Raw genomic sequence first — 27877 nt, 5'->3', positions numbered from 1 at the left:
GTTTTTCTTCTAATATTGAATATGATTTTTTTACTTGTACTCTCTCCATTAATGTGAATTGCTGGATTTATACAGGTTTGAATGGTTTTAAATTCTTCAATTGCTATGGAAGTGCCAACGTCCTTTTTCTCATTTGAATGGTGCTCTTAACTCTTGCATTCATTCTGTGATTTCGTTCTGTGATCAATGTGTTAATCTCTTTAGATTCTCAATTACTTCTTCTCAGCTTTGAATTTTAACCCTGCATTTTAAACGACTCTCCTTCAGACTCTCCCTGGTGCTTTAATCAGTTCCTCTCAACTCAACCCCTGCCTTTTCGATAGCATCTCTGGTTTCACTTTCTCCTGCCTCCCCTGCTTGCTTCCAGCAGAGCCTGTGCCTGGATTCAGTCTCCGGGTTACTGCTTTCATCAGCTCATTGTAGGAGATATCACACTGGGGCCCTGGGTTCAATTCCAGACCTGGGGTGCTATCTGTATGGAGTTTGTATGTCCTCCCCATGTTTGTGTGGTGTTCCAGTTTTCTCCCACAGTCCACAAACATGCTGGCAGGTTAATAGACTTCTGGGAAAGCTGGCACTGGTATGAGTGTGTGCTCTTTGATAGACTGGCATCCTGTGCAGGGTTCAATCCTGCCTTGTGTCCAGTGCTTCTTGGGACAGGCTCTGGGTAACTGTGACCTTGAATTGGGTAACTGATTAATAAAAGTGATACTGATGGTGTTCAAATGCCACACTGCCTTCTTTGTCAATTAAGTAATAGTATAAACTTATCCCTGTAATGTCAGATTTCTCTAATTTTATTTGGCAAGGAAGAAAATCTCAGGTAAAACCTACACCACTCAAACTCTCCCAAATCTCTTCCAACTTGTCAGCAGCCATATCACTCTGCAATTCACAAATGGCAATCCATTGATGCTAAGCAGGTGTGAGCCTGGTTAGTACCTGGATGGGAGACCTCCTGGGAAAAACTAAGGTTCCTGCTGGAAGAGGTGTTAGTGGGGCCAGCAGGGGGTGCTTACCCTGCTGTCCATGTAGGTCCTAATGCCCCAGTATAGTGATGGGGACACTATACTGTAAACAGGCACCGTCCTTCGATGAGATGTAAAACGGAGGTCCTGACTCTCTGTGGTCATTAAAAATCCCTGGGCGTTTCTCGAAAAGAGATGTAACCCTGGTTTCCTGGCCAAATTTCCATTGGCTCTTACCAATCATGGCCTCCTAATAACCCCCATCTATGAATTGGCTTCATTGCACTGCTCTCCTCCCCGCTGATAGTTGATGTGTGTTGAGTGTTCTGGTGCACTATGGCTGCTGTTGCATCATCCAGGTGGATACTGCACATCGGTGTTGGTGGAGAGGAGTCCCCATTACCTGTGAAGTGTCCAGAAAAGTGCTATATAAGTGTAAGCAACTATTATTAATCTACAGTCCTATTTCTATGGAGCTCAGCTTAAAGCTTCAACTACCTGAGTAACAGCTCCCCAGCAAAATGGTGAAGAGGTATTCATCTCACTTGAAACCTTGTTTTATACTTACTTTAACTCGACATATTGTGAAAATAAATAATTTAAGCAATTTTAATACGGTAATCACATAGAAGAAAAAGAGTATTATGAAAAAATATACTGTAGAAAGGAATAGTCTTTTTGAGAGATTGAGAGAATTAGCATTGGTCCCTGACTTTAAACCACATGAAATAGATGTTTTAGCAGTGGTCATTGAGAGGCATAAGGAAGGTCTGGAACAAGGCAGAAATCCTGGAAGTACATTCAATCTTGTTGTCTCAGTCCTTCCCGAGAGCTAGAGAGGCATCAATTTCCATCTATTGAAGTCTTGCTTCAGCTGATTTTCTACCACCTTTTAGTTACATTTTAATGTTTTCTAGGTTTCTGGGTACTGCAATTTAATCTGCAATAACATTTAATCTTATCCCAATCCTATCGTAAATTGAATGTATTTTTTGTCTCCACGGATATAGATTCCCCAATAACATTGCTTCAGAATTTTCTTTGTTTAATTCCTATTCTGAAAAGTTGCTGTAGTCTGTGATTACATCTGTGAAAACAGGAAAAGATGTTGAATTTCTGCTGTATATAATAACATTATCTTTATAAAGAGCCTGATTGTGTGTTCTCCTGCTATATCACCTCCCTCTGTATCCTTTTGTTGTCTTATACTCTGAGAGAATAAATCAGTGGTGACAAGCATCTCCTAGCCTTGTTCCCCTCTATGAATTAAAGCTCTCTGACAGAATACCATGAGCCTGTTCCTGTGCATTTGGTTGTTTTTACATTGCATGTAGCCAAACAATAAAACCATTATGAAAACCAAATTCCCTTCAAGTTTCAAATACAGAAAGGCTGTAATACTCTTTTAAGTGCCTTTTCTGTATCCAGACTTTTTTATAGTTTGAAATTTGCTAACCCTCCTGCAGACTTCTCACGTTGAAGCATATGAGACCTGTGATTGTTTTCCCCTTCACATGAACTTAGATTCAGTTCACTTATACAGATTAATTAATTAATTTTAATACATTAATTGCTTACACGTACAGTGCCTTGCGAAAGTATTCGGCCCCCTTGAACTTTTCAACCTTTTGTCACATTTCAGGCTTCAAACATAAAGATATAAATTTTTTACTTTATGTGAAGAATCACCAACAAGTGGGACACAATTGTGAAGTGGAACGAAATCTATTGGATTTTTGAAACTTTTTTAACTAATAAAAAATGAAAAGTGGGGCGTGCAAAATTATTCGGCCCCTTTACTTTCAGTGCAGCAAACTCACTCCAGAAGTTCAGCGAGGATCTCTGAATGATCCAATGTTGTCCTAAATGACTGATGGTGATAAATAGAATCCACCTGTGTGTAATCAAGTCTCTGTATAAATGCACCTGCTCTGTGATAGTCTCAAGGTTCTGTTGAAAGCGCAGAGAGCATCATGAAGACCAAGGAACACACCAGGCAGGTCCGTAATACTGTTGTGGAGAAGTTTAAAGCCGGATTTGGATACAAAAAGATTTCCCAAGCTTCAAACATCCCAAGGAGCACTGTGCAAGCGATCATCTTGAAATGGAAGGAGTATCAGACCACTGCAAATCTACCAAGACCTGGCCGTCCCTCTAAACTTTCAGCTCAGACAAGGAGAAGACTGATCAGAGATGCAGCCAAGAGGCCCATGATCACTCTGGATGAACTGCAGAGAACTACAGCTGAGGTGGGAGAGTCTGTCCATAGGACAACAATCAGTCTTACACTGCACAAATCTGGCCTTTATGGAAGAGTGGCAAGAAGAAAGCCATTTCTCAAAGATATCCATAAAAAGTCTCATCTAAAGTTTGCCACAAGCCACCTGGGAGACACCCCAAACATGTGGAAGAAGGTGCTCTGGTCAGATGAAACCAAAATCGAACTTTTTGGCCACAATGCAAAACGATATGTTTGGCGTAAAAGCAACACAGCTCATCACCCTCAACACACCATCCCCACTGTCAAACATGGTGGTGGCAGCATCATGGTTTGGGCCTGCTTTTCTTCAGCAGGGACAGAGAAGATGGATGCAGCCAAATACAGGACCATTCTGGATGAAAACCTGTTGGAGTCTGCAAAAGACCTGAAACTGGGACGGAGATTTATCTTCCAACAAGACAATGATCCCAAACATACAGCAAAATCTACAAAGGAACGGTTCACAAATAAACGTATCCAGGTGTTTGAATGGCCAAGTCAAAGTCCAGACCTGAATCCAATCGAGAATCTGTGGAAAGAGCTGAAAACTGCTGTTCACAAACGCTCTCCATCCAACCTCACTGAGCTCGAGCTGTTTTGCAAGGAAGAATGGGCAAGAATTTCAGTCTCTCGATGTGCAAAACTGATAGAGACATACCCCAAGCGACTTGCAGCTGTAATCGCAGCAAAAGGTGGCTCTACAAAGTATTAACGCAAGGGGGCCGAATAATTTTGCACGCCCCACTTTTCATTTTTTTATTAGTTAAAAAAGTTTCAAAAATCCAATAGATTTCGTTCCACTTCACAATTGTGTCCCACTTGTTGGTGATTCTTCACATAAAATAAAAAATTTATATCTTTATGTTTGAAGCCTGAAATGTGGCAAAAGGTTGAAAAGTTCAAGGGGGCCGAATACTTTCGCAAGGCACTGTATATAGCACTTTTCTGGACACTCCACTCAAAGCGCTTTACAGGTAATGGGGACTCCCCTACACCACCACCAATGTGCAGCCCCACCTGGATGATGAAACGACAGCCATAGTGTGCCAGAACACGAATTTTCCACAACATAATTATATAGAATAGGTTTATTCCATGCTGAAAAAAAGAAGAAAGAGAACACAACGTTTCGGCCGTGGAGCCTTCTTCAGGTGTATACTTTGTATACCAATTGCAGAATATGTTGTTTATGATGATGTAAAATTTAACTTTCCAACACAGTCCTGCGGACGTCCTTGACGCAGAATAATTACACTTTTGACTATATATCCTAGCATTGTGTTTGCATTGTTTATTACTTTCCCACAGTGTGTAGAAGATGTAAAAGATGGATGTTAATAAAAACATCTGGTGTTTTTCACAAAAAAACAGGGTGTGTCTGACAGGGAGTCGGAGTTGTCAATAGAGAGTTGTCAATAGACGTGTTGCCTCGGTAACCACAGCTGATAGGAAAGAACAGATCTGTGACAGGGAAGACAGACTAATGGCTGCAGCTACAAACCGATAAGGAGAAGAGATGTGAGAACAACAGTCTGGGAGGAGACTGTGAATAGAACAGTGAAAGAACCCCAATGAGGGGAGAGAAAGGAGAGCTTTAGTCTCGAAGGAGAATAAGGAAATCACAGAAGGGACCAGGAAGAGTGAAAATCCTGGAGGGGATTGTGGTGGAGAGCCTACAGAGTTGGAAGATTGAATTACTTAAAGGGACAGCCGCCTATTTGGGTGTTAGTGATCAGGGCTGTCCAGGAGCCCACTGTGTGAGTGTTTAGTGATTTTGGAGTCAGTGTGTATGTGCCAGCATCTGAGGTGCCACAGAGGGACCCTCCCCCAGATGATAAGGGGTATCAGGTGAGAGAGTTAGGTCTGTCTTGCTGCAAAGCTCTGGTCAAAACACAGTGGCTGCTGGGCACGGGTTTGAGGTGTACCATCAGCTGTGAATACACAATCTGGGGCATGAGAGCTAGGCACCAAGGAGGTTGTGTATGTTTTGACAGAAAGTGTGTTGAGTCTCAGCAGTGAGATGTGATGAAGAGAGACTCAGGATAGTTAGTGTGAGAGGTCTGAGTGTGGGAGTGAGTCTCTGGAGACAGGTGTGTGTGTGTGAGACCCAGCCCAGTGGCGTCAAGTGAGGACGTGAGAGGCTGGAGGCAGCTTGTTGAGTCCAGGAATCTGCGACAGAAGGACTTGGCTCAGTGAGGGACCTACATTATGATCTCAGAGGAGATCAGATGGAGACGACAGTGGAGTCAGTGAGTTGGAGACTCAGGACCTGAGAGTTTTAGTACAGATTCCTGTGGTACTCTAATAATTGCATCACCTCTGTTTGCTTCATGTTATCTCTGTTTTTTTTTTCTATTTTTTAAATAATTCTTAATTTATGCTTCTCTGCCTGTGATTTGAGAATTCCACATAAAAGAAGAATTTTATTAAAAATGTTGAAAGTGCAAATACACAGTATCATGCTGTATGCTTTGTGTGTTCATTATTGCTTTTACTTGTTCAGATAGCAAACAAGTTGGTTATACAAGAACTATCTTCTCTAAATCCCTATTGACCTTTTCATGTATGTGATCCTCTAGTTCAGGGGTGCCCAACCTTTTTTAATGCAAGATCTACTTTTTCATTTGCCAGTCCAGTGCGATCTACCAGTGTGAATTTGAAGCTCTGATATAGGGAAAACAGACTGTGGGCACATCAGTACAATAACGATACCCCTCACTAAAATAACAGAAAATAAAAACCAGTGACTCATGCTACAGTGAACAAGTAATCTTCCCTATTTTAGAAAAAAGATTATCCTACCTTAATGTGAGCATTGGCACTGAGAAGCTTACTACAGAACACTTGTAATTTTTTTAATTGTGTTGACACTGCTGATCATGCCGATGACATTTTTATTTTGTCCATGCAACTCGACATTCAGGTCATTCAGCAGTTCAGTCAAGTCTGTGAGGATTGCTAAATCCAAAAGCGACTGGTTATCCTCTAACTGGGCATATTCACCATGTTTATACGACTTGAGAAACTCTTTGATTTCAGGCAACAGCTGTCTGAACACTTCTCACCAAAAATGTTTGTTTTCGAAATCTCCAAACAGCAAGTCAGCAGTCTCAACAAACGCTTTTTTATTACTTCTCGATCCCTGAACGACTTTTTGTGATGAGCCAGGATGTGGCACACAGAGAACAATGCGATGATTGTATTAGGTCTCGTGAAAACCGACTGCTGCTAGTTGAGATTTTAATTTTTCCACTTTTCTTTTCCGTAACTCACTTTTAGCGGGAAAGTCCACATCATACGTTTTGTGTGCAGTTTTGAAATGTTGCTTTTCACGTAGACGCTAGCATTGCAGATTTGAATGCGAAAAAAATACTCCCATTTCTTGTGGTAACGGTGCGTTTTCGGTCTCTTTGTTTCACTGTTTTCGCTCAAATACTCCAACTATCAAATAGGCAATCAAACTTATCAAACTGTTGGCGAATTGATCACAGCAGGTCTGTTACGCTCCACTATGCACTGTAGTGAATGCGGGGTTAACAAAACTTGTGAAAATCAGGAATTGACTGAGCTGTTTAGTGAATAAGTAAATATTTAAAAACCCCAATTTGTGATTTTTCCAGAATATGTCCGAGCAGTTGGTATAATTAGAGGCACAATTGTACCAGACATACTGTACTGTATACTACACCACAGACAATAGAACACACAACACACAAATTACTATGTTTAAGGCCAGTAGCCATATCACTCTGCAACTCACAACTGGCAACCCACTGGAGCTCAGCAGGTGTGAGCCTGGTCAGTACCTGGATGGGAGACCTTCTGTGAAAAACTAAGGTAGCTGCTAGAAGAGGTGTTAGTGGGGCCAGCAAGGGGGTGCTCACCCTGTGGTCCATGTGGGTCCCATTGCCCCAGTATAGTGACGGGGACACTAGACTGTAAACAGGCGCTGTCTTTAGGATAAGACATAATACCGAGGTCCTGACTCTTTGTAGTCATTAAAAATCCCAGGGCGTTTCTCAAAAAGAGTAGGGGTGTAACCTGCTGTCCTGGCCAAATTTCCCATTGGCCCTTACCAATCACGGCTTCCTAATAATCCCCATCTGTGAATTGGCTTCATTCCTCCGCTCTTCTCCCCACTGATAGCTGATGTGTGGTGAGCGTTATGGCGCACTATCATCCAGGTGGGACTGGTAGTGGAGGGGATCCCCATTACCTGTAATCTAAAGTGCTTTGAATGGAGTGTCCAGAAAAGCACTATATAAGTGTAAGCAATTATTAATTGTTATTATAAGGGTGTGTGCTCAAACAAGGTGTTCCAGAGGCCTAACATTCTAATCACCCAGAAAGTACTCCTGACTTCTACTGTGTATTAAACTCTTAAATAATGCCTACAGTGGCGAAATAAGAGATTACTTGCCTTCTAAATAAATACAACCTCATTCTCTTCTTCATTGGCTGCAGCGGGTCAGTAAATGGCTGTACATTCCTGGCTGCCCTGATCCTACTATCCTGGACTCGGTTTACACTGATGTATGAGGGCACTGTGAAAAACCCAGGTGCCACAAAATAGATATTATAAATTGGAGACATCTCTAATTGAAGTTTCTTTTACCCAGGAAATGCAAGTTCCTTAAAAACACAGAATAGCAAGCTCTCTCTAGTATGGTTCAAATACATAGCTCCAGTCAGGTTTTGTCTGGATGATCATCCAGACTCTTTTGACAGTGAAGCCCAACTGTATTAATGTTATCTAAATTCTAGTGAAATTTCCAGATGGATCCCAAGCTCCAAAGTCTTAGGCAGAATTCTAGTTCATACAGACTCGCTCTTGAATTGCCGTCTTGTACTTAAAGTTCAGTTTTATGGCTCAGACAAAGTGGATGCAGCCACAGATTGAGAGAGCAGGTCAAAGAAATAAAGTGCATGAATAAAGTTCATGGTCTAACAACACCTTTTAAATCCAGTGATAACTGCTGGAGATTAATTTTGAAAATACACTGATATCCACAATAGAGAATGGAGACAGAACTGGGCCATTACTCATTTTTTACCAGCAGGCTGCACTGAACCAATGTCACCCAGCTACACCACCTGCTGCACATGGACTTGGGTTGCTGGCACTGTGTGGACTAGATGTGAGCTACACTGGGGCGGTATTCACTGCAGTATACAGGCAGATATTCATGTCAGATTCTGTCTGCACTTCCTCTCAGAGGTTGCTTTTAATGTAGGGTCATCCCCCTGATGTGTCTCTCTTCCCTGGCCTGCTGGGACCTGTAATAGTCTTATACCTTAGGGGAACTGTCTTTTGCTTCAGCTGAGGGGAAAACTCTGTCAGGCTATGGACTGATCTCAGCTGTCCTAGGAAGCCTGTACAGATCACTCTCTAAAGTTGGAAAGGGGAAATGTGCATACCATCACTGTTGTCCATTAATTTGTGTTTGTTTTGGATCCTAAAGGGTCTATCTATTTCTTCCGTGCTGAGAGTCTTTAGGTGATGTGTGTGTATGCTGTTTATTGCTTCATATTATTGTTACTTCTGTTATTTTATGTGTTGTTATAAACATAAGATAAGATAAGATCACTTTATTAGCCATATACAATTTCTTGCATTAGGAATTCATCTTTTCACATACCCCAGCTTACTCTACATGAAACACAGACCAGGAGAGAAGCTGGGTGTCAGAGTACCAGGTCAGCCATCGTATAGCACCCCCAGGTGGAGTTGGGGCCTTGCTCAGGGGCCCAACAGAGTAGGATTCTTCTGCCTGCTGTGGGATATGAACCAGCAACCTTCCAACCACAGGCACAGATGCTTAGCACAGTGCCACCACTCCAACTCATACAGGATGACATATATATTTATACATTGATAAAGTTAAAACACAGGTCAGTTTTTTTATTCAAATTGTTTATTTTCTTCAAAAGGGAATGCTGTTTTTCTCAACATATCTACAATTAACAATAAAAAGTCTCCAGTTCACTTACTCCAGCGTTATACATTTACATTTGGGATTAATAAACCATTTGAAGAAAAACAACAACAACAACCATATAACTAACTAAAAATAACTATAAGAGGATGACATAATAATAAAATATAATAATAAATGCAAAGCAATTTTTATTGTAGTTAAAAGTGAAAGTCTCCCTTCCTGACAGTTTCTTCTCATCTTTCTTCTTCCTTCTTGAATCTAAAATTTGAAGCAGCTGTTATCTTCATCATCCTCATCCATGGACACTCTGAGATGGATAATGACATGATGTTGTACTGTATATTACTGCTGAGCTGGGGGTTGGAGTGAAGACTTGGAAAGAAAGATGTGGATGAGCTGTGCAGATGTTCAGCTGTGCTCCTGTCTTTTTGTCTGCAGGATGCCATGGTGTAGACTAACAGAGAGATGTTGTGAAGATCTGGCCTCTGCTCTTCAGTCTCAACACTCCAGTCTGAGAGAGCTGGTTCTGAGTGGCAATAACCTGAGGGATTCAGGAGTGAAACTGCTGTCTGCAGCTCTGACGAATCCCAACTGTAAATTAACAACACTGAAGTAAGTGAACACTGGTGATTTCTTTGTTTTTATTGTTTTATGTAGATATTCTGAGACACACAACATTCACTTTTCACATGCATCAGCACCTAGGAAGTACAAAACAAAAAAGTTATTGTCTCTGGCTTCTTTGTTAATATCTCATTACCAAGAGACTTGACATGCAATCTTTCCCATTTGACCAAATTATTTACACATACAGTATGTATATGTTGTTGATAATTCTGTGGGTAATATTCTCCATGGGATTTAATTAATAGAGTCCTTCTTCATTTGAACACAAGGTCTGTCCAGCTTTAACCAGTTTCTAGTGATTTATTTCATGGCTACAGTCCTGACAGTTCTAAAGTAGCTTTTTAATATTTCTTTAAGTACAGTATCTTTCCCCATTTTATTTTCATGCCAAATATGTTTATGATGTTCCCGGCCATTCTTCCAACAGTTTGTGCCTCCAAATTGATCATATTTAGCTTGCAATTGGTGTTTCTTCCAATATTGAATATGACCTTTCTGCTCATTTTCTCTCCATGAATGTGAATTGGTGGATTTATACAGATTTGTATGGTTTTAGATTCTTCAATTACTGTGGAAGTGGCAACCACCTTCTTATTTGCATCTTACTCTTAACTTATGTATTCCTCCTTTGATTTCTGATATTGTTCATAAATTTGAAAGGATGTACCTGTGGAAGTAAAGTAGGTTTGCAAAATGTATTAATGTGTTAGTCTCTCATTTTAGAGTCTCATTTACTTCTTCCCAGCTTTGACTTTCCCTTACCTTTCCCTTTGACCACATCTTGGACTGATTCCTGTGCTTTGAACCCTGCATGTTAAACGACTCTCCTTCAGACTCTCTCTGGTGCTTTAATCAGTTCCTCTCAGCTCAACCCCTACCTTTTTGATCACGTCTCTAGTTTTACTTTCTCCTGCCTGCCCTGCTTGCTTCCAGCAGAGCCTGCACCTGGATTCCGTCTCCAGATTACTGCTTCCATCAGATCATTACAGGAGATATCACACTGGGGCCCTGGGTTCAATTCCAGACCTGGGGTGCTATCTGTGTGGAGTTTGTATGTTCTCCCCAGGTTTGTCTTGGTTTCCAGTTTTCTCCCACAGTTCACAAACATGCTGGCAGGTTAATAGACTTCTGGGAAAGCTGGCACTGGTATGAGTGTGTGCCCTTTGATAGACTGGCATCCTGTCCAGGGTTCAATCCTTCCTTGTGTCCAGTGCTTCCTGGGACAGGCTCTGAGTAACTGTGACCCTGAATTGGATAATTGTTTATTAAAAGTGATGTTGATGGTTTTCAAATGCTATACTGCCGTCTGTGAATTTCCTGAAAATATAAACTCATAATTGATTTATTCCAAGCTGAAAAGAGATGCAGTTTCACAGCCGAAATGTTGTATTTTTCTCTCCTCTCTTTTCAGCCTGGAATAAACCTATTTCTTGTTCCTTTGCAGTCTGCGCATGCTGACGTAGCTACCCACCTGAACTACTATAAACTCATCCCTGTAATGTTAAATATAGTCAAATTTCAGGGCAAACGTCAGTCTAAATTTATTTGGGAGGGAAGAAAACCTCAGGTAAAACCTACACCACTTGAACTCTCCCAAATCTACAGTCTTACTTCTGTGCAGCTCAGCTTAAAGCTTCAACAACCTGAGTGACAGCTCCCCAGCAAAATGATGAAGAGGGATTTGTCTCACGTAAAACTTATGTTTTACACCTAATATAACTCAAAGCATTTTCAAAATAAATAAATTCTGCAATTTAAATACAAAAATCACATACAAAAATGTATTGTGAAAAAACAAGTAAAGAAAGGAATAGTCGTTTTGAGGGGTCAAGAAAAATAGCAATTGGCCCAGACTTTAAACCATATAAAATAGACGTTTTAGCAATGGTCAATGAGGGCCATAATCAAGGTCTGGAAATAGACAGAAATCCTGGAAGTACCTTCATTCTTGCTGTCTTCTTCCTAAGAATGAGACAGGCAGCAGTTTCCATCTATCGAAGTCTTGCTTCAGCTGGTTTTCTAGCACTTCTTAATTACAGGTTAATATGTTTTCTGGGTTTCAGGGTATTTTAATTGCTAAACATATTATTTTATCCAAATTTAATTTCAAGTTGAATTTTTTTTTATCTTCAGAGATAGCATTGCTTTAGAATTTGCGATTTTAATTTGTATCTTGAAATGGTGCTGTAGTCTGTGATTACATTTGTGAGAACAGGAAGAACTGTTGAATTTCTGCTGTATATAATAACATCATCTAATAACAAGAGCCTGATTGTGTGTTCCTCCTGCTATATCACCTCCCTCTATATCCTTCTGTTATCTTATACTCTGAGAGAATAAATCAGTGGTGACAAGCATCTCCTCCTCTCATTCCCTGTATAAATACAAAAGTCTGTTATACCCTGTCAAATTATTTTTCGGGATCCAGACTTTTTTTCATTTCAGTTTTCAGTTTTTGTGTTTAAAGATACAGTTTAGTCTAGCCCAATAAGACCTCCAACAAAATAGTCAATTTCTCCCTGGAATGATGTCCTCTCAAACATTTAATATCTCTGGAATTACAAATGTAATTATTGTCACGCCCTCTGCAGCCAGAGGGCGCTCCTACTCTGTCCTGTCCCTAGTTTCCTGCTTTGCTGTCCTTCCGGTTTCCCTCTTTCCTTGGGCTAGATATTTCCGGGTCACTTATTCTGCCTCGCTCTGCATTGACGTTCGGATGTCCTGAGACCCGCCTAGCACCAGGTCCCACCACGTCCGCTACCTGAGGGCATAGGTTTCTATACGGCACTCCAGAACTCTTTGCACTGACGAGCCCGGGCTAACTCCCCGTTCCGCCGCCTCACATAGGGTCTTTTTCGCTCTCCTGCCTCTCCACGGTTTGTCCCTTCCGACATCCGTGACAATTATACAGTAGAAGTGTACAGTATACAGTAGAGTCCTTAAATTTCTTATATGTCTTACTGTGTCTTCTCACCAGACAGAAATATCTAGGACAAACAAAGAAACATATTTTGTTTTCAATTTTCCAAGATCAATTTTTCAGGTTGTGGCCCTGTCAGCCAGCTGAAAATGCTTGTAGACATTCCCCCATGTGTACTAGTTTGGATTAAACATTGAGACATTTGTTACGCACCCAGATAGTCTAAGGGTGTATGGAGTGTGACATTAAGGGAATTTCAGGTGTGCAGGGAGAAATCTTTGGTGTGGAGAAAAGATAGTTGTAATGAATTATAATAGGTAAACAGGAGTGAAATTGTACAGGTGACTGGTATTGGAGAAGAGGAAATATGAGTGGTACCAAAGTGGTACCAAAGGAATGTAAATAACAAACAAAATGGAGCTGGGTAATAAAATGAGGGGAAGCTGACCTAACTACAAAACCCGAAACACTCGGTCTTCGGCGTCGTCTAACGCCCTACCCAACTTCACCAACTACCCAAACCATACAAGATATTATATTAAATAAATATATTAAAAATCTTAAAAGCTATAATAGCTATTGTAATTACTATATAATCCTCTAGGGAATGATAGAGGAGTTTTAATTGCTTTTTTGCACTGCCAGCTTATTAGCAGGGTGAGTTGTTAATAATAGATGACCCCTGGTTGCTAAGTAAACAATCCAGTTGCTGAGGGTTTTTTTCTCTCCTGAATCGTGATAACAGAGACAGTGACATCTCCTAGGGCTCTGAATTGTCAATAATGAATGAATGACAGCAGCTGGAACCAGACCCCCCTTTTTTCAGACTTTTCAGAAAAGTGGTCAGCCAAACAGATTTACTCTTTCAGTTTTCATTGACCCAGTGGTTTAGCAGGTACAGATGCAGCCATTCAGAAGGCACGGTAAAACCCCATATTGCGGCAAATAATCTGCGGCACGTGATTCACTGGCCAAAATGACTGACAGGGGCACTCGTGGTGCATTAGTTGGTAGTGAAAAGATTTAATCATTTAATTTCTTTACTGTGCACATATTAATCCACTTAATATTGAACATTTATATGGAATTTTACAACTAAAGGGAAATTTTAGTAGCCGAGCATAAAAAGAAGAGGAGCATAACGCTTCTGAGTGTCCTAAATGAGATTAATTTAGGAACATAAACATTATGTAAACTGTACTGTATATGGCTGGTCTCGGTACTTTAAAGAAAAAATACACACCAGTATTCCATTTCTCCCTAAACATTTTAAGCATCAAAGTCTTACATATGGTTATTTGTCCTTCTGACCATATTACGTTTTTTTTGTAACGCATACGGCCACCAGTGAGTGTGTAAGAGCCTGCTTACCAGAGTGGTGACGTCACCGCCCTCCCTTGTGAATAGCAGGGCCTGCAGCCGCAGGGCTGATGGGAGATCTTCCTTTGACTCAAGCGACTGGGTCCCTGTTGAGCTACGCCGGCGGCCCGGGTTCGAGTCCCCGACAGTGGGGGGGGCCAACCAGAACCCTGGAGCGTTACAATATACTTTGTGAAAAGTGATAGTTTTAACCTTTTCTGTGAATACGCTCGTTATAGGAGTAAACAAAAGCATGCTTTTAGAATTTGATTAATAGGGAATATAATATGGGATCGCATATCTAAAGAAATTACAAATGAAACGATATAATTATATTCATGTACTGTAGCACAAACAGTAGTATAAGACTTTCTATTGATATGTGTACAGCTGTTTTACAGCTTGCTACATGACTGCATCTGTGGTGTGATGGCTTAAGTATGTGACTTTCAAGACTGAGGTTGGGTGTTCAAATCCAGCTATTGCTATGAGTTTTCTTTTAACAAATAAACATTTAGTTGAAAAACTAAAATAGCAAATATTATGGACACTATATTGACATGTTTTATATTCCTAAATATCACAGGATGTTCGTACTGTATGTACACAGCGGTACCGCAGGGTGTAGGGCGCAAACCCACGTGAGCCCGAAAGCCCTACATTCATGTAGGGCATTCGCCCGGCGCTGCGGTCGAAGAGAGCCCGGCTGGGGTACGTGGTGAGGGTTAGGACAGGAGTGGTAGTGGTCAGGGTGGGGATTAGGAAAGTCGCTGACCAGTGCAGCTGACCCACGGTGAAACTCGCGTACAGTCTGGGGAGATCGCCCATTTTCATGTAAATAGTTCCCTGGTTTCGCACCCCTGTATTTCGCTCTCTCTCTTTTCTCAATTCAATTCAATTCAAGGTGCTTTATTAGCATGACCGATGGGTACAATCAGTGTTGCCAAAGCAAATGAAAGTAATGATCTTTACATTAAACAAAACAAAAAATACAAGTAAAATAAAGTCTACAGACATATTATAGACATTTACAACAAAGACATATTATAAAATATTGACATATACTGTAGGCAGCTGGAGCATTATTGGGAGACAGACTCACTGTTCCTCAGGCTGTGACAGGAGATCACATACTGGGCTGCCAGTTCAACTGAGTTCCCTCCTCCCTCTCCCAGTAGGATTGAGACCCATTGGTATTCTGGCAGGTATGGGAACTCTGGGATTAGATTTCTGAATTTCAGGAAGAATGTTTCTCTAATCCCAGAGTATCTGTCACAGTGCAGTAGGAAGTGCACCTCTGTCTGTATTTCTCCCCGCTGGCAGTGGGAGCACAGCCTGTCCTCTCTGGGCAGCCAGGTCTGCCTGTGTCGCCCAGTTTCTATGGCTAGGCTGTGGTCACTGAGCCTGAACTTCGTCAGGGTCTGTTCCTGTTTGTTGTTTCTTATTTTGGTCAAATATTCAGCTAGTGTGTATTGTCTGTTTAGGGTTCTGTAGCATTCCAGTTTATGTTGTGTTTGTGTGTGTGTGTCCCAGTGTGTGAGATATTGCTGTTTGATCTGTGCTGTGATGTGGTTGAGTCTGGGTTGTGGTGCTCTAGCAGTGCTGTCCTGAGGCTGGTTAGTGTCGGTGTGGCTCAGGTCAGTGAGCCTCAGGACTAGCTGGCTCATAGGGCTCTGTTTTGGGCTCAGCTCTTGACTCAGCAAGGCTTTGTGGTGGTAGGAATTTTGGTCGCTGTTTTTTAGGTGTAGCCAATACTTTAATATTCTTTTCTGTATGTTTATCAATAGTGGTACTGGCCTAATTCGGCCCTGCACCCATTGTTAGGTGTTTTTCTCTGCACACGGAGGATGTTTCTACAGATCTCCATGTGCAGAGCTTCTGTGGGGTGTTTGTCCCATTGAGTGTAATCCTGGTCTGTGAGGGGACCCCACACTTCACTGCCGTATAGGGCAAAGTTGGATTACACTTTCAAATATTTGGAGCCAGATTCTTGTTGTTGGGTTGATGTTGAAGAGCCTCCTTCTTATTGCGTAGAAAGCCCTGAGTGCCTTCTCTCTCAGTGCCTTCACTGCCAGGTCAAAACTCCCAGAAGAGCTGATGGTGAGACCGAGATATGTGTAGCTGGATGTGTGCTCCAATGTGTTGTTGTTAAGTATGAATTTGTACCTGTTTCCCTAAGGTCTGGCTTTCTTCTGGAAAACCATAACTCTGGTCTTTTCCAGATTGACTGTCAGTGCCCAGGTCTGACAGTACTGCTCCAGCAGTGCCAGGTTCTGCTGCAGCCCCTTTTCTCTCTCTCGCTCTCTCTCTCTCTCTCTCGGCTGGCGCGCGGGAGTGCTGGCTGGCTGGTTGTGCCGAAAAGAAATTATGCACCGTTTTTCACTCCACAAAGTCTGAGTCTCTGTGTCCGTCCTCGCTGAACCCAAATTCACTACATTATTAATAATGTCTTCCGTGTCGCATTAACATTGGAATGTTCCTTTTTTACAAGTTTAAAAGGGGGCGATACACAAGTGTCTCCTCTTTAACTCTTCTGTTTACAGAGAAATTCCACCAGAGCTTCACAACATTGTCCAATAAAACTCTTCTGGTGTCTAATTTTTAGTTTAGCAGGATTTAAGCTACAGTATATGAATATAATTATATTGTTATTAATTTCTTTAGATACGCGATTCCATAATATATTCCCTATTAATCAAATTCTAAAAATGTCAATATAGTGTCCAGAATATTTGCTATTTTAGGTTTTCAATGAACCCTTTCAATGGCTTGAGGCGCCTGTTAAATTGCCCCACTGGATGAATTGTTTGGAAAGAAACCAGTTTTACAACTCTTTTCCTCCCCCTCTTCATTTTCAAAGTAGAATAGGCGAACCTTCCAATGAAAGACATCCCCCTTCTCCCCACGGACAGGCTGACAAATGTTTTATTAGAAAAAGAGATTCACAACACAAAGCTGTGTCGGTCGTCTGTGTAAAAAAATCAGTTTGAACATAATGTGTGTTTTTAATAAGCTGAAGCAACTCTGCGACAATATATACACTTAGCTCAACCAGACAGTTCATCCTGCTACCAACATTGAATAAAATAATCTTTAGACTTCTAGGTTTATGTCTTTATTTAGGAGTTTTATTAGTGACGAAGGCTTAACTTTCCTGGAAAAATGTATTTTATGTGTGGCAAAAAACTGACTTACCTTAACAAAATATATTTACAAATCCTTTCACCTGCTCCATTTCTAAAACTTTTTGCTCATGTGTATTTTTGTATTTTTTATACCTCTAGCACTTTAACATCCTTAATTTTAAGGATTTAATTAAATTAAAACTATCACTTTTCACACAAAGTATATAAACGTACAGTAATATGGTCAGAAGGAGCACGTAAAAACGTTTCCGAAATAACCACATAATAGACTTTGATGCTTAAAATGTTTAGGGAGAAATGGAATACCGGTGTGTATTTTTTCTTTAAACTACCAATACCAGCCATATACAGTACAGTTTACATAATATGTTCCTAAATTAATATTAGTTTGTGAGCATGTGAAAGGCATGGTGAATTGGAGATTCTCAAAACTTACTTTGTATGATTGGAAACGAATATGTGATCGGATCAACGAAATACTGTGATGAAAAAATAAAGTCTCCTCGTTTACAAAGATGGTTACAAAGGAAGTGGACCAGAGTAATACTTTGAGTTTACAGGTTGTCCAAGGTCATTCATTATTAATACTATAAGTAATATCTTCGTAAAGACTTTGATGCATAAAATATTTCTGCATAATTAAAATATTTATGATAAAAGTGGTAGGTTGTGTACTTTTGTCCAACTGAGCAATCTTGCTTTTATAACATATACCAACTTTTTAATGTATAATGATTAACATGCTGTAATACAGAGTTTAAAATTAAAAGTCTAAAGAGTATATAACATAAATTCTTAATTAAATAAAGATTGTCCCTCAGCAGTGATCGGGATTTGAAACCAGGTGTTTTTTGGTGATACAGATGCAGCCATTCAAAATGCGCGGTAAAAACCCGCGGTACGGTAACCTACCCACAAGCCACCGCGGGGCACCGGAGGGTACCGCAGGGCAAGTGATTGGCTGGCCAAAATGACCGACAGTGGCACTCGTGGTGCATTGGTTGGTAGTGCAAAGATTTAATCATTTAATGTCTTTACTGTGCACGTTTTAATCCGCTTAGTTTTGAATATTTATATGGATTTTACCACTAAAGGGAAATTTTAGTAGCTGAGCATAAAAAGAAGAGGAGCATAACGCATCTGAAGGTCATAAACGATATTAATTTAAAACATTACTGTATGTATGTAAACTGTACTGTGTATGGCTGATCTTGATAGTTTAAAGAAAAAATACACACCAGTCTTCCATTTCTCCCTAAACATTTTAAGCATGAAAGTTTTATGAAACGGTACCCAAATATGCGATTGCTGTATAGAATGAATTTTAATTTAAAAAAAAATATTTAACACGAACATTAAGCTGTTTACATCTTCCGCCTGAGAACAGTCACCCGTTGCTACCCAACGCAGAATGGTGATTGGCTGACACCATCTGACACCCCTCTGATTGGAGAAAAAAGACGTGATGGTTTGCTATACCAGGAAGAGGATTTCTTTCAATTCTAAACGTGTATTTTAAAAGTTTAAGAAGTAAAAACCTTACAGCGTACACAGATTTCTAAACTGATCAGGATCGTTATCTTTGTCTTATGCATAATAATGTTCACCGCTCTGTCCAGCAAATTAATAATAAACTTTATTTTATATAGCTTTTTAAACGAATAAGTAATTAGATTGCTCATAAACCTAATCACTTGCTTTTTCTTTTTATTTAGGCTCAGATTCCAACTATAGATCGTATTATTAATAACCATAATAACAACCAACCAACAAAAACAACCATATAAACATAATACCAACCAAAAACATAGATAACAACCACAATACAAAATCAAATAATCAAACCATTTTACACTCGCAAAGTCCTCCAATTATCATAATCCCGCCCCTTATGCAAAACCAAACCTTCCTCCCATCCCAGTTTATCCTGTTTATCATAAACAAAATCCACCTCAATTTTCAACATAAAGCATTACACAAAATCAATACCTCAACACTCCATACTCAACAACGATAATTCACAAACAGCCAGAACATGTAACTACACATTCCCAAACATACCTACTTTCCATAGCCCCGCCCCTTATGCAAAACCAACATCCCTCCCCTGTTCTCTCTCTCCCCTGGCGGTTGTAATTGTTTTTATTTTCAAATAAATTTTAGCAAAGTCATGTATTTTAAAAATCCTAAGATTTTTCTATTTATGTCTTTATTTAGTGGTTTCATTAGTGACAAAGGCTAAACTTTCTTGGAAAAATGTCTTTTATGTAAACCATGTTTGCTATTAATTCATTCATGGCTAAAATATGTTCATTGTCTTCTAATGAAAGAAGGGTTCCTTTCGCCGTAGTCGGGAGCCTAGCCTTTAACTAGTAAGTACTGTATTTACTGGGTTTTTGAGGGGGGGGTCTTTCGCTGGAAATCTCGCCTCCTACTTTGAAAATACCCGTGAAACCGGTTCAATTCGTCACAGCCAGCACTCCTGCAGAGAGTTGGGTTGTACTTGCAGTGCATACAGTACACGCGTTATGCTCTTCGTTAATGTCTGTGAAGTTTTATTTAATCTCTGAGCCATACTGATTCTTCTGGAAGCCAGTTTCCGCCAGGGAGTAAAAAAAAAAAACACACTATGGTATTCTCTCCAATGCAGTGCAGTTAAAAACATACCTCTGATGCTGCTCCTAAATGAATATCGTTTATGACCATCAGAAGCTTTATGCTCCTTTTCTTTTTTGCAGTGGATTGAACAGGGAGAGGCATTTCATGATGTACTTTTCACTGATGAAACAACAGTGGCTCTGGAACAGTTTTCAACCAAGTCGTTTTATAAAAAGGGGAGATATGTACACGTTACTGAAGCTAAAAGTTTAGCCTTTGTCACTAATGTAAACACTAAATAAAGACATATAGAAATCCCATTTTTAGGATCAGAGTCTTACATGTGGTTATTACCAAAACGTTTGTACGTGTTCCTTCTTACCATGTAACTGTTTACCGTTACTGACCATATTAAGTTTAAGTGCCTGTGGGCACTTTTCCTGTCCGTGGGGGGTGGACCGTCTTTCATTAGAAGGTTAGTCTGTTCTACTCTGAGAATGTAGAGGCGGTGGGAAGTACCCGCGGTCATTTAATTAGTATTAAAATCTTAGTTATCTTTCTAGTTCACAGGTTTGCATGCATAATTTAATTTTGAAAGCCACTGAGACATCAGGTACTACTGTTGTATTTATGAAAAAGAAACAAAACAAAAAACATACTAACAACTGTGCCATCCTACTCCTTAGTTAATACATTTTATTCATAAACAGTTAACATTGTTAGCAAAATATTTTGAATTATATTTAACCCTATTTTTTCTTTAGTTTTGTATTTAACTTATTATATGATAGTCAGACTTAATGTATATTAATGTATATTTGAACAATGAAAATATATTTTTACAAGATTTTACATTAAGCACTTAAAATTAATATGGTTAATAATAGTAAACTGTAACATGCTGTTACAAGATCGGTTAACTGCGAAGAAAATCCTTTCAGAGAAAATGTTTCAGGTGTGAAGAACAAACCTGTTCCCACACACCCTGCCCCCACTACCATTAGAATATACACAAACATTTTAGCGTTTCATTCTGAGCAGAAGACCCTCACACCTGAAGAGTGCTGGCTGTGATGAATTAAACCGGTTTTACAGGTTTCAATCACAGATTGGGACTCAGTAAAGTAACACACAGCGCCACTGGATTTGATAATACTGTACCTAACCAAAATCCGCAATATGGAAACAGAACCTGTGTAATTGTTGATAGATGATGTACTCGTAACATTTTTTCAAGACGAACTACAACATTTAAAAAATGACTTGTATGTACTTGGTATCTCTAATCAATCCACGGGTCCCAGCACAAAACGAAAGTAAAACGCATACCGTTTCGCGCTTCTTATTAGTTGCTCAAAAGTAATTTGACCGTATGAAATGCATAATATAAACCTAGAAACATATACGTGAGCAGTACTTAAGCACTGTAGTATCGGTGTTAAGACATACCTCTCAAATACTGTAAATCAAGTTAAAAATATCTCAAGACCGATTCTGGTCGTAATGAAACCATGTTTCGTGTATGTTTTCTTTTTCATCTTGAAATAACTCATTTCTAAATACCTTTTTCACTGTTAACATCTTGTAGCAACTTTGCGACAAAATATACACTCTGACAGTTCATCCTGCTACCAACATTAAATAAAACAAATCTTAAGATTTCTATATTTATGTCTTTATTTAGTGGTTTCATTCGAAGCTTACAATGTTTAGGGAGAAATGGAATACTGGTGTGTATTTTTTTCTTTAAAGTACCGAGACCAGCCATATACTGTATGTTTATGTTAAGATTTTCCTTCAGTGGTAAAATTAGATATGAATATTCAATACTTAAACGGGCACAGTTAAGACATTAAATATACATATACATATTGTATACAGTACAGTTTGCATACGGTAATATGTTTATGTTACGCGATTAAAAAATAAATAAATAAAACTGAAAGGTCCAGCACCAGCTGGATTTGAACACACAACCTGCCAGTTGGTAGTCACGCACCTAGACCAGTAGGCTACAAGACAGTTCGCATAAGCAGGCAGGCGAAACAGCCCTGCCGCAGTACACGGATATAATCATACCATTATTAAATTCTTGAGATACGCGATTCCATATTATATTCCCTTTTAATCAAATTCTAAAAGTATGCTTGTTGACTCCGGTATCACGTTAGTTAAAGACTTCAAAGCTTACAATGTTTAGGGAGAAATGGAATACTGGTGTGTATTTTTTTCTTTTCATGATAGGTGTCGCATTTTAAATCATTTTCGTAGTTAGAAATTATGAAACGCCCTGTTAAAAGCAAGGAAGTTTTTATGCCCGTTGAAGTAAAACAAAATGCCTGACAAAGTATGGCTTGGACAGATTCCAAGTGCTTGTACAAATGTGCTAAAGAAATTATACTTTGAGTATACAGCTTGTCCAAAGTCATCCATTATTAATACTATTAGTAATATCTTCAGTAAAGGCTTTGATGCATAAATATTTCTGATAAAGGTAGGTTGTGTACTTTTGTCCAACTGAGCAATCTTGCTTTCATAAAATATACCAAAATTTGAATGACTGATGATTAACATGCTGTAATACACAGTTCAAAATTAAAGGCTCGAATGCTGTACATGAGAGGTTAAGCTCCCCCTGGCGTTTTTACAAGGCGACGCCGGATAGCTAGTCACGTGACACACGTGATACCGCGTGATACCCCGGTGGGCGTGTCGCGGTATGCCGTGAAATACCTCACCCATTTTGAATGGCTGCATCTGTAGCTCAAATGCTGTATATGAGAGGTTAAGGTTTATTAGCTCCAGCTGGCGGTTTTACAAGGGGATTCCGGATACTATTAACATAATCTAATCGCATGCGGTAAAATGCGGTATGACGAAAATGACGCGTTAAGACGCATTTTGATACAACACGCCCACTGCGTTGTACCACAGCATACCGAGCTCGATTTGAATTGCTGCATCTGTATGTATATGTTGTTGTTCATTTATAATTCTGTGGGTAATATTCTCCATGAGATTTCCGTCTTCATTTGAACACAAGGTCTGTCCAGCTTTAACCAGTTTCTAGTGATTTATTTCATGGCATCTGGTGTTTGTCCCAGAAGAAAAATGACACCTAAAGAGAAGTTTTTATATTTCTTCAAGAATCTTTATTATTAATAAATAAGAATGTATTTTCATACCAAAAGGTGTTTATAATATTCCAGGTTTCCTCGCAATTCTTCCAACAGTTTGTGCTTCCAGATTTATCATGTTTTTCTTGTAATTGGTATTTCTTCCAATGTTTAATGTGAACTTTTCACTCACATTTTCTCCATGAATGTGAATTGGTGGATTTATACAGATTTGAACAGTTTTAGATTCTACAATTGCTGTGGAGGTGCCAATCTCCTTTTCTCACCTGCGATTTACTCTTGTAATGATAATATTTCTTTATTAGCCCTATACAATTTCTTGCATTAGGAATTCATCTTTTCGCATACCCCAGCTTTTTCTCCATGGAGACACAGACACGGAGAGAAGCTTGGGGTCAGAGCACAGGTTCTGCTATTGTACAGTGCCCCTGGAGCAGTTAGAGTTAAGGGCCTTGCTCAGGGGCCCAACGGAGTAGGTTTCCTCTGCCGGCCGTGGGATTTGAGCCGGCAACCTTCCAGTCACAGGCACAGCTCCTTAGCCACAGAGCCACCACTCCACCCATTCCGCCTGTATTTTGATATTTTATATACATCTGGAAGGATGTAGCTGTGGAAAGAAGTTCGGTATGCAAAATTTACCAATTTGTTAATCTCTCATCTTAGAGTCTCATTTACTTCTTTTCACGTTTCCCCAGTGTTTTATCCTCTCCCTTTGCTTAGACCTTGCCTGTTTGACCACGTCTTGGACTGATCCCTGTGCTTTGAAGCCTGCATGTTAAACGACTCTCCTTCAGACTCTCCCTGGTGCTTTAATCAGTTCCTCTCAGCTCAACCCCTGCCTTTTCGATCATGTCTCTAGTTTCACTTTCTTCTGGCTGCCCTGCTTGCTTCCAGCAGAACAAAGCAAAGCATTATGAAAATAAATTCTACAATTTAAATACAGTAATCTCAAGAATTTGTAATGTGAAGAAAAGAAAGAAAGAAATAGTCATTTTGAGGGGTTTATAGAAATAGTGTAGTGGAGCTAGTTTGGACATGGTGACGTCATCGCCCTCCCTGTGCGTAGCAGGGACCTCAGCCGCCTGGGATGAGGGAGGTCTCCTTTAGCTCATGTGGCTGGTTCCCTGTTGCGTTATGCTGGAGACCCAGGTGTTGCAGGACGAACCGGCGGGGTGGAGCGCCAGAGGTCACAATAGCATGGGACCCTGACTTTAATCCACATACAATAGACATTTTACTAATGGTCACTGAGAGGCATAAGCAAGGTCTGGAACAAGACAGAAATCCTGGAAGTACCTTCATTCTTGCTGTCTTCATCCTTCTTAAGAATTAGACAGGCAGCAGTTTCCATCTATTGAAGTCTTGCTTGAACTGATTTTCTAGCACCTCTTAATTACATTTTAATGTGTTTTCTACGTTTCTGGGTATTGCAGTTGCTCAACATTTTATCTTATCCCAATCCTATTGTAAATTAAATTTATTTTAGACCTCCAGGGATATAGATTTCCCAATAACATTGCTTCAGAGTTAATCCCTATTCTGAAAAGTTGCTGTAGTCTGTGATTAGATCTGTGAGAACAGGAAAAGATGTTGAATTTCTGCTGTATATACTAACACCATCTTTATAAAGAGCCTGATTGTGTGTTCTCCTCCTATATCACCTCCCTCTGTATCGTTCTGTAGACGTACACTCTGAGAGAATAAATCAGTGGTGACAAGCATCTCCTTGTTTTGTTCCCTGTATGAATTAAAGGTGTCTGACAGAATACCATCAACCTCTTCCTGCGCATTTGGTTGCTTTTACATTGCATGTAGCCAAACAATAAAACCATTATGAAAATCCTACAAGTATCAAATACAAAAGGCTATAGTACCCTGTCAAATGCCTTATCTGGACCCAGAATGTATTCATTTCAGTTTTCATTATTTGTGTTTAAGGATACAGTTTAGTTTAGCATGATAAGACTACCAGCCAAATAGTCATTTTCCACGTGGAATGGTGTCCTCTCAAATATTTTATAATACCTCTAGAATTCAAAAAGTGATTATGTAGTAGAAGTATACAGTCTATAATAGAAGCCTGCGCTAGGTCAGCAAGGAGCTTTACATCCCTGGCTGTCCTGATCCTACTATCCGGGACTCGGAGTACACTGATGACATCATGGTCATGGCTGGGATGTCAGGCACTGTGAGAAACCCTAGAGGACTCTCAACTGTTGTCATTAACTGCTCATGGCCTGGCCTTGTGTCCTGCAGAATTGAGCGCAGGAGACCTCAAACTCGCTCAGGTCCTCTTTCTACTGATCACCTGTGGGGTTGACCTGTCCCCACTGCCTCCTTTCCTCCTCAGTCTGCTAGAGGAGTGGTGCTCTCTGTGTGTGTAGAGAGCAGGAGACACCCAGTCTGTCCTGGACTCCACTGTTTCTAACTCAGGGTCATGAGTGAGCCAGAGCCTATGCTAGCAAGCAATGGGCCCAACACAGGAGCCTGTACTGGTTGTCAGTCCATCAGGGGTTCGACAGAGGAAACAAATGAGAACACAGAGAGAACATACAAACTTCACACAAATATCTCCCCAGGTCCGGAGGTGAACCAGGGCCCTGGCACTGCGATACAGCCATGTTAACCACTATGTCCCCCTGCGTCTCCCCTCTTAAACAACCCAATAGCCACAATACTAGAATGGACACAGAACTGGGCCACTTCTTATTCTTCACCAGCAGACTGGTCTGAGCCATTGTCCCCCAGTTACAACACCTGCTAGACATGGACCCAGGCTGCTGGCGCTGTGTGGACTGGATGTGAGCTACTTTGGGACTGTATTCCCTGCAGTGTACGGGCAGATATTCATGTCAGATTCTGTGTGCACTACATCACGGGGAATGCTGTTAATATAGGGTCATCTTCCTGATATGCTCTCTGTTTTCCCTGGCCTGCTGGGAACTGAAATAGTCTCATACTAGAGGAATGATCTCTGGCCACAGCTGAGGGGAAAGCTCTGTACAGGCTGTGCACCTTTCTCAGCTGCCGTCTCTCCCTGACACTCCCTGGAAACATGTGTGGGCCTTCCTGGGAAAGCCTGTACAGATTTCTCTCTGTGACACAGTGGAGAACAATTAATGCCCTACCGCTGGTCACCACTTGGGGGCCAATATACCATCAATTACAGCCCTCTAACTTTCAGCCCGGACAGCGGAGCGTAATTTTTTTTTTCATCTGAACCACTGACGTATCTAATTGAGAGCCCTGCATTAAAAGTTTAAGTGGCTGATTAAATTGTTCGTCATAGAACCGTGTCGAAAGCTTAATAGGCAGAGGCTCACAACTTTTCTCTCTCTAACTTGAATTTTTGTTCTTATCTCGACAGAGCTTTATCAATCATTCCTAAAATATTTAAACCAATATTTCACCCACGTATTAATTCAACACAGGCACTTTGTCTTCTTCGGAGATATCAGACAGTTAGCCGGTGGACCCCACACTCCCAAACACCCCGCATTGTCCAAAGCTGACAACTCACAGTGGGGAGTCTTGTGCACTACTATTGTTGTCAAGTAGTTTGTGTCTGTTTTAGATCCAGCAGAGTCTGTCTGTCCCTTCTGTAATCCTGTGTGAATTTATGTAAACAGTTTTAATATGGATTTTTTGTTGTTTTAGTACAGTACAGTATGTGAATATAATGTTAATGTAAACATGTTCAGGTGAAATGCAAGTTACATTGTAGTTCAACCAGGATAAATAAACATGTATTGTGCTCATTGAATTGGAGGGGCTCCAAGGCTATGTGACCCAAGAGAAAAAAAAGAGAGTGAGTATCTCGCCAGCACTGTGGAGAGATCCGGAGTATACGGAGTGGCTAGTGAGCTCAGAGGGGTGAGTTTAAATGTAATGAACAAGTGGAGGAAAAGAGGAGAGATTATCGGGAAAAGAGAGAAACAGAAGGGACTGGATTGGGATTGATAAAACGTCCGGAGAGGTTGAACATCATGCAAGGCATCCACTTTCATTCTCAAAACATTTGGGATCTGCGGAGCGCAGTGAAGAGGCAGCAAGTTTCTCAATCATCAGAGGCTGCGAGTAAACCTGATGATTTACAGCTGAGAACAGTGCACACAGGATACACATTATTCTCGCTTGATTTATTGTAGTGAGGACTCAATCTATTTTCCATTAGACAAGCATACCAATGATTTTTTTTCTTTTGGTTTAAGAGACTCAGTGACTACCTTATATTTAAATTTAAATTACAGAAAGTAAGGAGGTTATTTGTTGGTTGTAATAAACTGCACGGTAAAGTGAAAAACTGGGCACACAAAACTTGTGAAGTCATCTTGTGATCACTGTTAGAATTACAGTTGAAATTCCTGAAAAGCCTAATATCTTCACAGATTGATTCATGGCTGTTTCAGGAGGAGCCACTGCCAAATTAAAAGGTTTTTTTTTTTGCAATTGACTGAAGTGGGCCACAACATCGGTCAAATTAAGAACTTAGGTCATCCCATATCATATATACTGTATGAATTTAATGTTATACTTCTGATTATAGTTACACTTCCTTGCAGCGAAACAGGTTCACTTTCACTGCTACAATACCTGCTCCCTGACTCCCATGATGAATCTCTTCTCTAACCTTAGTCTGGCCTTTAGCAGCCCTGCTGTTGTGTTCAGGGTGAGTTATGTCAATGAGAAGAGAATTGTACCCAGTGCACTTTCTGCTGGGCCAGACCCAACTCCTCTTCTTCAAGAGCAGGATAAACACAGTCTCAGGTGGAGGGTCTGTAGAGTGTTTGAGGGGTTGGTGAAGATCAGGATCTCTCTTGAATTCCTCTAGTAGGCTGGGCAAACATTTAAAGTGAACATTCTTCCACGAGGAGGGTACCTTTAAAGCGGAGATGGCTCCAAATATTTTTGGTGCTCCCTCTC

The 27877-nt window shown here is 40.3% G+C and overlaps 1 protein-coding gene across 50 annotated transcripts in view; it reads left to right on the top strand.

Moving 5' to 3' along the window:
• LOC148647083 (NACHT, LRR and PYD domains-containing protein 3-like) overlaps positions 1-27877 on the top strand; it is a 1669284-nt gene that overhangs the window by 826969 nt on the left and 814438 nt on the right. For 40 of the 50 annotated variants that reach the window (XM_088609309.1, XM_088609304.1, XM_088609298.1 and 37 more), the window contains one exon: positions 9606-9779. The exons of the other annotated variants lie outside the window; for them this stretch is intronic. In XM_088609309.1, coding sequence (XP_088465435.1) covers positions 9606-9779 — 174 coding nt within the window. The remainder of the gene's footprint in view (positions 1-9605; positions 9780-27877) is intronic. 50 annotated transcript variants of the gene reach the window in all.

Source organism: Lepisosteus platostomus, chromosome 16 (assembly GCF_059453375.1).
Source record: "Lepisosteus platostomus isolate fLepPlt1 chromosome 16, fLepPlt1.hap1, whole genome shotgun sequence".
Taxonomy (NCBI): Eukaryota; Metazoa; Chordata; class Actinopteri; order Semionotiformes; family Lepisosteidae; genus Lepisosteus; species Lepisosteus platostomus.
This window is presented reverse-complemented; position numbering and strand designations above follow the sequence as displayed.